This window comes from Schistosoma haematobium, chromosome 6 (genome assembly GCF_000699445.3).
Source record: "Schistosoma haematobium chromosome 6, whole genome shotgun sequence".
Classification (NCBI taxonomy): Eukaryota; Metazoa; Platyhelminthes; class Trematoda; order Strigeidida; family Schistosomatidae; genus Schistosoma; species Schistosoma haematobium.
In genome coordinates, this window is record NC_067201.1 from 17,427,880 (window position 1) to 17,440,376 (window position 12,497).

At 35.4% G+C, this 12,497-nt stretch overlaps 1 protein-coding gene across 1 annotated transcript in view; it reads left to right on the forward strand.

Annotated features, from left to right (window-relative positions):
- The first annotated feature begins 653 nt into the window (after positions 1–653).
- SPAG9_4 (mitogen-activated protein kinase 8 interacting protein 3) overlaps positions 654–12,497 on the forward strand; it is a 38,242-nt gene continuing 26,398 nt past the window's right edge. Inside the window, exons 1-8 of the mRNA XM_051217008.1 lie at positions 654–1,164; positions 1,208–1,328; positions 1,364–1,633; positions 1,672–1,762; positions 1,802–1,872; positions 2,169–2,234; positions 5,974–6,018; positions 11,588–11,645. Of these exons, the coding sequence (XP_051065639.1) occupies positions 829–1,164; positions 1,208–1,328; positions 1,364–1,633; positions 1,672–1,762; positions 1,802–1,872; positions 2,169–2,234; positions 5,974–6,018; positions 11,588–11,645 (1,058 nt within the window). The 5' untranslated portion in view covers positions 654–828. The remainder of the gene's footprint in view (positions 1,165–1,207; positions 1,329–1,363; positions 1,634–1,671; positions 1,763–1,801; positions 1,873–2,168; positions 2,235–5,973; positions 6,019–11,587; positions 11,646–12,497) is intronic.

Genomic DNA, 12,497 nt, shown 5'->3' on the forward strand with positions numbered 1-12,497 from the left:
CTAGTCTCCTATCATGACTGGTTTCGCTATATGCTGATGTCATGATATGGAGAGCGGTAAAAAGTGAACGTGAAAGTTTGGAGATTCAAAATGACCCTGCAGAAATTATTGGAATGGTCTAGAATTGGACAGTTGCTAATAGATGTTTCCGAATACAGTGTAATGCATACTGGCCACCAAAATACATATAAATACACGCTGAATAAAAATGGGCCACCTGTTGCCCGGACACATAATGAGCTAAGAGCCATCGTTAACTGAGACTTAAAAATTGCTCAACACCTGCAAAGGGTTTAGATTATGTGGTTCACACATAGAGGCACTAGACATGTAGATACCAAAACCTTTTCCATCTCGTGTAGTGTTTAGTAGTTCCAAACTTGAGTATTGGATACAAGAGGTTACCCCCTGCCTAAAAAGAGACAGTGAGTGGTTGTAAAATGTTCAAATAACCACAAGAAAGCTGTTTTCCAGAACTTTTATATCCTGTATGAAGACCAGTGGTGATTTGATCTCAGCCTTTAAAATACTTGATGATAAACGTGCATCTGGTATGCCTTCGTCTTTTGGCTTTACGAAAAAGAGTTAGTGAAAACGATTGCCAGCTGACTATCAACCTTAACGTCGATTCACCAACAAATGTAACTCACTACCTTAACGCGCGTTTGGAAGTCCTTCTTTCGACGTTTCCTTAGGCAAGTTGGATCAACTAAGAGACTGTCACCGCCAATACTAATAAAGACTATTAAGCTTACTGTCCTTTTTACAAAGTGAAGCTGAAACTGAAACTGAATCAAGTCGCCCGTTTTAAAAATGACCTTGAATTGAATGGATAACTATATCCAAGCCGGTCGACGTCTTCAGTCTTCAGATGATCACGAGGACGCGATTAGCAGTACTGATGACGGGTCCCAGCCGATATCTCAAAGCGTCCAAGACTTGGCAAATGATATATATAAGGAGTTCGAGTCCCTGATCAAATTATATGGGAATGGCTTTCTTCATAATTTAATGCCGTTGGTCATCCGTGCACTAGAGAACCTCGATAGCTTGCATTCCGAAAACTCTGACCTCCATCTAAAGTCACTTGTGTTAAGCGATGACCATAGACTACTTTCGGGTGAATATGAAAAAGAGAAGAAACTAAGAAAGGCTGCTGAGAATGTTAGTTGCTGTTGTTATATAAATATTCACTTTATAAATATAGAGGTTATTCCGCTTGGAAGATGATCTGGAAGAGGAACGTAGACAGCACGAAGAAAAAACTGTGTCGTACGATGCTAATGTCCGTATACTTGAAAACAGAGTGAAAAGCCTGAATGAACAAAGTGAGTCACACACCATCTGTTGATACCATGTCAAGTTTCGAAGTTTGAAGAACAAGAGGCGGAAATGAAAGGAGAGTATCAACGTCTACATGATTTATACACCAATCTTTTGCGTGTGTACCTTGAATATGTAGAACGTGTTAGGTCAATGTTTATCAAAAGCAAATTAGACAGTCATTGTCTTCCTGACTGTCCCTATCCCGGTGATAATGCTTGCTTTGAAGTTGGATTGGCTACTCAAACACCTGACCACAATACAGGGGTTGACCAGTTGAACCGACTGGGAAATATGCTGAATTCAGAAAGTTTGACTCATTGAATGTTTTTACCTGCTTAATCACAGCTTTAGAGACAGAACGACAGAGAATTATGAGGATTATCATGGAAACAACACCTGAGCTTTATAGTGGCGGGAGAATTTTCAATAATCCATCGTTTGTTTGTTGTTTTTAATTCTCATTTCCAGCAAAAAGGCTTTCAGAACCATGTTTCGATGAATTGTCGCAAGGTGATCTACCGGAAGACGAAGGGCACGATATAAAGAGTAAGCTCCTTCAACTATTATACAGCGTTCCAAAGTTGTCTTTTCAATATTTATAAGTTTAATTTAAAGCATATATATATCACTACACGTTATGAAGCGGGTGCATAGATTTTTCATAGTTTATCCTATTAAGTGGTCTTCCAGTACTTGACTGTGAGAATTTGTTACTAATTTGTTTGTAATAAGTCAGGCCAATCGGGACTGGAGAAGTAAGTGCTTTATTACGATATTTCACCTCGCTTTTGACATTTTTACAGTTGGTTCTCACTAACATACTTGACATTGTTTATTTCCAGGTCATGATGGCTCATGTACTACTCCACAACCACAATCTAGTGAGCCGTTAGGCAGCGAGTTTGCTGGTAAGTTCGTTCGTATGTTATATTCCGAGAATATGTTAGAACCACATCCTTGCTCCCCTATCATCGCTACTGCCTTAAGATAGTGATTGGGCTTGCATGTTCTCAGGACCCAACCGAGTTGTACTTGCTAAGACACTTTCCTTGAAGTCTCCACCTTTCAAGCAGTTTGGTTGTATAGGAGTGAGACTAGAGGCGCCAAGTTTGATATTATAAAGGCGAAGGTGTACTACCGAAGGTACGTGGATGTAGTTGTAGCGAAGCGTTTTTAACGGATAACCAGTGTTTCTGATAATGGTACGTTACCGCAACCGAAATTGGATTTTAAAAGTCTAAGCCAAAGTAGCATTTTCTATTAGGTCACGAATTTCCAGAGCCGATTGTGAAGTCTTCAGTAGTGGAGTTAATAGGAAACAATCACTCACAAAAATGTGGCATATGGTCGACCTCAGGAAGTCTTCCTCTGGACTCTACAACCCTCTTCCAATTCGACAGGACCATCAGCGCTAATCCAGTTTTTTTCTCAGGTCTTTCATGAAGGAGTTTCATTTTGTGTTATGGGCAGTTAGGTGATTTCTATCCTCCATACGCTTAACAGCGCTCGGAGTAACAATAATCGAAATTCAACCTCTTCCCTGCTTCCTAAAACTTCTGTTCCCATAGCATACTGTCGCCCCAGTCGTTTTTGTCCACCTCCACTGACTGCGGCTTAGATAATGTAAACGATTATTTCTATGGGATTTTCTGACTTAAAATCTGGACTCTCAGATCTATTAATCGTGAATGGTGAATTTTATTTCCGAGTGGGCATGTTGATATAGATAATCCTTAACAGTGAAGTACCTGATACAAATGTTCATTGGTTTGAATTGTTACACTACGTCAGCACAGCCGGATTAAATTATTGAAATTATTACTTAAGTAGTAGTGATGGTATATAGTCTCAACGTTGCTCACCTGGTAATCCTAACACTTAAGCAATGCTTTGAAGGCATTTATAATCAAACACTTGCAGATATCCTCCATTTTTAAAGGACACATATCACATCTACCTAGTAGAACCTAAAGAACTGGTGCACAATATATTTGTCCTTTGGTTGGGATACAGATAACGCAAATTATCAAGTGTCAAACAAGATTTCTTCGGACACTGGCCCATCAAGTTTGACACGACTTCTTAAATAATTGTAACGTGTTTACTTGGAACTTGTTCACTCCTCGTGGTTAGACTAGGCACCGACGTAGAATTATCTTGAATTAACACCAAACAAACTTAGATTCTTCCTCAAGGTGGTTAGAGGACTCAGGATTTCGCCTATCAGAACTATATTGTCTTCATATTTTGAGTCGCTAAATTAATCTCCTAGCAGGAGATCAGTGCCTTAAAAGTTGGATGATAAGAATGTGGTCCCTAAGTGAATATCTGCGTCAAATTTATATAATGATCCAGAAAGTGGACAACACTAACGAATACAACTTGATCTTTCCAATTCGACTGACAGTTCTCCAAAAGCTCTGTTTGGTGTTGTAGCGTTCGAATAAAGACTCTTCACAAGGTTTATGTACTTTTTCGGTATGCATTTTAGTTTAAAAAAACACTGCCGCAAAACGTCTGTCGATTAAGTCGAATGATCCCTCGAAGTTGAAAGATACCACTATTGTTGCGCTTCAGTAAGCATGGCTGTGCATCCACACCATTATATGAAACCGATCTGATTTTCCTGGGTCACTACATTGAACTACTCCAATAAATATGTGTGAGGAAGTTCAACACAGACTTTAACTTTCTAAATTAGCAATAAATCTAGAAGTTTTTTCAAACCATAATCTTTACACACTACTCATACTTACGACTCGTATGATATTCAGTGTGATTAGTATTTATATCAGTTGGCGTTGAAGTGTACATGGCTTTAACTTCTCTCATGTACTTGAGCACTTAGACGGCTAGTTGGGAATATACTTTTGTGGACTGATGAACTTCAGCAAGTAATGTCTCCGACTCCCCTCTTAGTTACCGTTCTTGCCCACATTTTTCTTATACATAGCTAAGAAAACCATATTTAATCCCAACTAGTGATGATATTCTTTAGCTGAGAAACTTATCATCTTTGACCATCTAGAAGAAGTAGTCCTGATGAGCAGAGACATTGATAAACACAAGATCTTTTAAACATTCTAGGGGAAAAATGAAGTTAAACCGGTTAGATGTACTAAACACATCCATATTCGGTTACTGGGCAGTTAGAAGTTATCCCTATTTTTTTCCAATACTACTAAGCCCTACCTTTTAATTTTAAGTATTTTCATTACAAATATTCTCTCGTTTAATCGAATATCAGTCTCCCTCTAATTTATTTGTTGCACCCCAAACAGTTTCTCAAATAACTATTAATTAACGGTTAATTAATGGTTAAGAAACTGACTTAGATGGACAGCAATTTGATAAACATATCTAACTCTACCTGTTATGGATCGATAATAATACACTTACGTTTAGGTTTACTTCGAAAGAAAACAGAACCATCCTTTATTCATTTACAAACCCAACAATTATTATCAACACGAATGAATGAATCATGTCTTTGCATTAACACAGTGGTATTTCCACACTAAGATAGTACAATAAATATGTTGTTGTCCATTCAACTCGTGGTCTGTTCGATAGTTTTGGTAAGGTTCCAATGGTTTATCGGCATTGGCTAGTTTATATAAATTTTGCTTAGATACTAAGGCTTCCAATGAAATAAATTCTTCTGTAGTATAAACACTAAAACCAGTTTCATGGACTTCGTAGTTGTTTGCTGTTTCAATTTTCTAGTGTCATTTTGTTGAAAATCCGCCATAAATTCACATTTTTAACTTCATTATTCATCATGCAGTTGATGCACTGTGTAGTCTGATTTTTCTTTTTTCTTAAGTTGTCTGTTTGAAAATTTCAAAACAAGTAGATGCAATGAGACCTGTGATTAATAGATAGGTTGCATTATCAATCGTTATTTATATTACGACCTGAATATTTTATTTCGAAAGTATTACTGTATGACACTATACTAAAGAGTAATATCAGATTACTTCTGTATAGTTGTACTAGCACTTTTAAACTTCATTGATTAGTGTTACGTTTTCCACATCACCAACACTGAATACATCAACTCCGCTACTGCGTTTTTTCGTACATTTGTAGGCCACATGATTTCCCACTTTTCTAAACCTTCAAATAAAACACCGAAAGGTCATATCAGAGGGTTACAAGTGCCTTTTACCAATCTAATTCATAATTGTTATGGTTATCCAAGTAAAATACTAAACCACAGGTACATCCAACCGACGAGCCTTAAATAGAGCAGAACGCGTGTCATGGATTCTACTTCTAGCTACCATCCATCTTTACTAGATTACCTCGTTCCGCTATTTATAAACCTCAACAGGTAATTAAGACGAATTTACAAAGTTGATTAACTCCTCTAGTAGCTAGCAAAATTAAGGTAAATCAGACAGCTTATTCAAAAACAAAAATAGTCATCACAGTTTACTCCCAACTCAATATTTGCTTTCAAATGATACTTTAAGTGAACAGACGTTAGTTACTTTTTGCTAATATTCATACTTTGGCCATTTTTAACAAAACTTTAGTTTCCGGTATATTGCTCATTCACACAACTTAAGTCGGTTAGTTCTGAATAATGATGTAGTATTTATATGAGCATTGGAGTTAGTCATTTTTACATAATTTCTATAGAACCTGTTGAACTGGAGGTAGATGGTGACCTTACCGATTATGCTGGTGAGTATTCAAATGTCTCGTTGTCTTTGTTTTTTTCAATGTGAACATCTAGATGTATTTTGTCTGGTGCGTTACAGTTTAATGCATGTTTGTTTATCAGGTTTTCGTGACCATATCCCCCCTTCTTTTTGGTTATCACCGAGTCCATCTAATTTTGTTGATTTGATGTTTGTCCATCATATATGTATTTTGAAATGGTGTACTTTTTGTTCATTCGTGCATGTATAATTTTTTTTAGAAATGTAGCTTTCTTTTCTGCCTTTTTTTTGTTAGTTATATTAACATAGCTATGTGTAGTGGTCATCTGTTGTCTCTACGTGTGACTTCCGTTGTACTAGTTTTCTATTTTCAAAATTTGTTTATCAAATGTATTAGCTATATCAATGTAACTTTCGTTAATAAACCTCATTAGTACATAATCTAGATATTATATAGTCATTTTTGCTTACCGTTTTATAAAATTTCTAGTTGATGAGGTTATTTATTTAGTCTGAATGCAGGTAACTAATATAAAGTTTTTCTGTGGCACATATGTGTCTGGTGCCCCCTTGTACCAATATTTATGTGTTCAAATAAATAAAATGTCAAATTTATCGAATGGTGAATTTCTGTATGAATATGATTAGTTTGCAATTTGTTTCGTTTCCCATGAATCGCATACAAGTTCATTAATTCACATGGATTGGATCTTTCAGTTTCAATAAGTAAAGTAAATAATTTCGAAATTTTTCATTCAGGAACTGATCCTAACTAGACCACTATTAAAAACCTGAAAGCCCTGGGTAACCTCCTTACCATAGTACAGAACTCGCCAGCGGTGGACATCCATGATTCCGCATTCGGAGATCGAACCTGGGACTTTCGATCTCGCGAACGCCTAACCACTAAACAGGTATTCCACGATGTTAATGTTTAACTCCGATCAATTAACGATATAACCCGACCCTCATCCATTGCTTGAGGCGGACAACTGTTTCACAACTGACATAGTCGGGTATGGGCACTGCTTGAAAATCCCACACTGGAACGAAATGGCCGTCCATTGCTCCCAGGTTCTCCGTGGTGGTCTAGCTAAGATCAGTATGTAATTTAGACCTTAAAAATTCTACCATCACATAATCCCTCTATTAAATACTTTTAATTCACTAGATATATTTTTAACCAATACAAGGGTGCGTTCATTCGTACTAGAATAAAACATGTATTTAATGCCCAACAATTTTTATCCGAGTTTGGAATTACAGAAATTCACACCCATAAATCTACAGATCTCATACGGAGCGCATTTCATCCTCAATCTTTGATTTAAGATCGAGCTGCTCACATTTATAACTTTTAACACTTTGAGTTTGTGCAAAATATTCATAGCTGGTGGGATTCAACCATGTTAGGAATAAGACAAGTAGATGTTATCGCAATATATCACGAATTTAAACCGTAAAAACACGAATTTATTGTCTGACTGTACAATCGTGTATACACTTGCTCATCATCTTAGGTTTTCACTTCCCACCTGCATACCGAATTAAATACCAAAGTAGTAGAAACATCAGTATCTATAGAAGTAGAAAACATCAGATACAGATAGTGCGATTTGGTAAGAATGGATGAATTGGTAGTTTAAATGTATAAACACAGGTTCTAAGGGATATAGTGAGTATATACATCTGCACCAGTACTACCGATTTCGAGCCATATCGTCCAACGTCTGCCGCTACTGGTCAATATAATCGCACAGGTTAAAGCAAGGTAACCTGTATTTAACAACATGGCTCAGTCCGATGGTTAATGACTTCATGTGTTGATGGCGCGTTGTGCTTTTACCGCTCGTTCATTCGACTGAAATTGTCTCGAGAAACGCGTTGTTCAACTTTCGTTTTTAAAAGTTTGAACCTATCGACAATAATAACGTCTTTATAGATTACATTGGCTAATGTGATTAATCGTAAAAACGCTCACAGCGGTTAACAGCTGTTGATGGGCAGTGTTTATAACATCAATTTATTGATTTATCTTTGCCGAACTTATTTATCGGGAAAATTTGCTTAGTTCAGACAGTGAATTACTGTTAAAGAATTTGTTCAACTAATAGTATTTCCAACTTTAATATGAATTGTTTAAACAGTAAAGTTCTTTAAACTGTGTGACTCCTAAAATATGATTTAAAAAAGTATTGAAACGTGAATAAACATTTTTCGTCATATCTCAATGAGCGGAAAAATAGTATTTCTGACGTTTCGTAACCTAATGTAAGCCTTTTCTTCGGAATAAATAAATAACCGAGATTAAATTAACACAAGTTTACATAGTACAAAAGAAACAATGCAGAATATTTTCAGTAGTGTTTCGTTTGCATCATTCGAACTTGTGTTAATTCCGGTTATTTATTTACTCTGAAGTGGCTTACATTAAGTCACAAAACGTCAGAAATACATTTATTATTAGCTCTCTACCCAATCCTCAATTTATTTGAAACTATCAACCTTAACCCTACCTTGGCATTGAGGCCTATCGAAACGTTTTCTTTGTTTGTAGTGCAACTAACGAAAACAACGTATTTGCTTTTGATTGATTTTTAATAATATCAACTAAACAATCTTTTTCATAACATGATGATAGTATTTAACCTCACTTGATAGACTCTTAAAGCATTTAGTTATTTATTTCAGATATCCATCATAGACAAGATGTTTTTACTTTTACTATTCAGTTAGGAAGTTTAAAATAGGTACTCTCGTTTCGCTCAGTTGATATTTGCGGCCATAAAACCTCAGTACAACCCTGTCTACGTACTAAGACTTTAATGGACATTTAATATTTTACTGTTAAAACAGAAACATGGTCATCACAATCAAATAAACATGAGAATTAATCAAATCTGGAACCTGGTGGTTAGGTTATGTATTTGTAAATTATTGAGACCGATTCACACAGACATTTTAATAATAATAATAATTTCACCAACTATAGACAGTTGTTAGTTCAATCCGAAAATGTAAATCTTATACCTAAATTCAATAGTTCAATATTAAACAGTTGCTTACAAATAATTATCAAGCGTTTTATAAGAACATCTATTACTTTATTTACACGTGTTTGTATGCTTTAGATAATTTTATCTGTCTATATCGATTCTTATATTTACTGTTACTAAATAAATAACGTCTGTTTTGTGATGATTATGTTCACTATCGATTAGAGCGAGATCGAAATCCGTTTTACAAAGCACATGATTAGTTGATCACGTGATTGGTTAAGGCTTCCCTTTATGAAGTAAAGGTTCAATGAAATAATGATATGACAACTACTTGAAAGCAGTCATTTTATGCCTTACTAAATTATCTCTATTTAATCCAGTAGCACCAATATAGATTGAATTTAGTTACTTATGTATTAGTTGCGTCACTCAATACAGAATGAATAGGTTAAACTATATTTTTATGGGTGTTTTCTTAGTAAGTTTGACTGATTTTTGGAACTGTCATTGCGCGCCATGCTAACATTCTTTGCACACTTCTGATGGGTACAAAACATGTCCAATGGTCTTTACTTTTTCTTGCTTCTGCAGTTGCTGTCATTATCCGATATAGACTGGTTCTGCAAGCTTGTAATGGCTTATAGTTGACTCGATACTCTGAGAACGTACTTTGCAAATGTTTAAACTGCAGGTTAACGTTTGCCTTACATCCATATATTAGTGACTGATTACATTTTTAGCAACCAGTGGAATACACTAGTCTTTGAATCTTCATTTGCTTGAAGCTATCGCAACTCATAAATATTTATGACATTGCAATATATAGTAATCAGAATTTCTGACGTTTTGTAACATGTCATTTACATACTTAGACCTATTTTTTATTTGTACTGGTTGCTTGAATCTTCCAATTGATGTATAGGAGTGCAATCGATCATCCTGCACGGATCGCCCCGACATTTCCATTAGGTAGCAAGCATTATAAGCAGGGCTGTATGGTGTTTAGCAGTGAAATCCAAGATGCATGTTTTGGATTTTGTGGTCTGGACTTACCTCCAATACTGTCCTTTTAGTTCAACAACATATATGGTATGTTTTTCTGGGTATGAAAAAGTACTTAACTCCTGTGCAATGAAAATCAAGTCTGACGGTTATATTATAGGCCAACTTTAGGGTCGAATATGTGAATCTGACTCACAATGCATATATAACTCTAACAGCAGCTAGAACATTATTTACATAGTTATCTGATATCGCACAGAGTAGTCGAAAATTAATTTCAGGTATAATTAAGTAACAAGTAAAACTAGTGAACGAAAACACAAGTGGGGACAATCGAATGTATTTAAATACATCATTGCAGAATGTCTTAGTAAAATCTGAGAACCATACAATAAATAATTCATTTGCAAAATTTCAATCAATCGTCCCAGACTTTATTGTTTCTTCATTCTTACACCAATTCTCTGTTCTCGTTCTCTTTTCGATCTTCTTAACCTTGTGCTGACAGGTGTTTCTTTCTCGATTGATGACACATACTACTTATATCTGTCGACATCAGTAGTACAAACCGCGAAACGACTAAGAAAGTGATAGTGCTGTAAGTTCTGGGAATTTAGTTAATAAGTGTGACTCACTCTGAGATACACTGACATCATTGTTGATTTATTTACAGTTCGTTTCCTCAGTCGACATGTATGGTTAGCGTATCAGATTGGACATGTTGAATGTTTGTCAAACTTAGTCAATAGGCTGCCTCTGGGGATATTCACACTTTATAGTTTTTGAGATGGTGGAGAAAATTTGTAGCTCAGGTGGATGATTTTGGTGGAGTTTTGTTCTCTGAGCTGCATCCAGCTCAGAGAACAAAACTCCACCAAAAACACTTTATAGTTAAATTACTATACCATAACTACTTAACTTCCAGACATGTCTACCTGAATAGCTCGTTTACTCTTCTTCTTCCTGATGAACCTTGACATGTACTACCAGTGATTTAACGTTAGGTAGTCATTCAGTTTATACAGAACTATAAAAATGTCATGTACTGACTTGACTACTAATCAAACCCTTGTCTTTCTTTAACATCCGGCTTGGCTGTTTTTGTTGGGATTTGTGTATGTTAAGTTCTCATCTAGATTGTACCGAAAGTGTAAGATGTGCCTTCGTTTGCACACCTGCTGTATAAATACGAATTTAAACTGTCTTTACATGGGAAAGTAGTAGAAATAATTACGAAATTACTTACACCATAACTTAATTTTCTGAAATGACGAAATGGATAGCGATTTTGTGGCACGTTTCTAAAATAAACGCGTTGATTCAAATCGTTTCTAATAATAATCAACAATGTAGTTGACAGGCTCCCTAAACCATTAGCTAAATATTTAATTACTCAATAGGATGTCCAAGAGTCATTTGCCAGTTGGTTACCGATCACTGATAGTCACTACTGTATTACACAGTGAGTCGTGTGTCATTCACATCTTAGTTGGGCATAAAATTTATCGTCAATAATAATGATTTATAAAAGTATCTGATCACTGTTCTTTCTTTAATGATATTTCATCATAATTTTGCCGCATTTCCTAGGTGTGCGGAGAGAAATACAGAACTTAATAAAAGAGAATCAAGAATTAATCCAAACAAAGTAAGAATGAAAATTCATTTTTTTATTTAAAAATTGATAAATGAATAGTTTTTCCATTATACTTTCTAAATCAAACTAATCTTTCGAACGAATATTGTACAAGTTTCACGACTGATTATTACATTTATTACCTGTCGTGCTGTATTTTATGCCTCCAGCTGTTTCGCTACAATTTAGGACCACAATTATATATTACATCTAAACAATCCGGGCTGTCCACTGCATGATAGCCTAAACGTTCATGTGTGACTTAGTTTTCATTTGAGATTATTATTGGAAGTTAATTTCTGAACCTAAAAGAAAATATATCTGCCCACGTTAGTGAGCCATCTGTATTGTTATGATCCTCGAAAATGTGGGAGGTACTTTTGTAGTGAACAGAACACGAGTGGGGACAATCGAATGTATTTGACACAAAATTACAGGACTTGTTAATAAAATCTAACAATCAAATAGTAAATACGTAATTTGCAAAATGTCCATCAGTTGTCTCATAATGACTCAAACTTCATTGTTCTTGTATTTTCATTCTGCTTCCATTCTTTACTGTTCGATCCTCTTGTCTCTGCTGCCAGACATTCTGTTCACGACTAACATCATCTACTACTTATGTCAATATAAGTAGCACACACCACACTTTGTGTAGTGTTAAACCCATACTAAATGAACAAATTTTTTGTCTAAATTCAGTAGTGATTTGTAGTAACAATTGTTATCAATTTGTGTTAAGCTGTATTGATAAGCGTAATAAACTGGCTTCTGCTATTACAAAAAGCACATTTTCACTTTCATCTCTTTATTGATTTGTTAATTAAGTACTGCACTATTAGTGTTTAATTAATGTTGATTTAC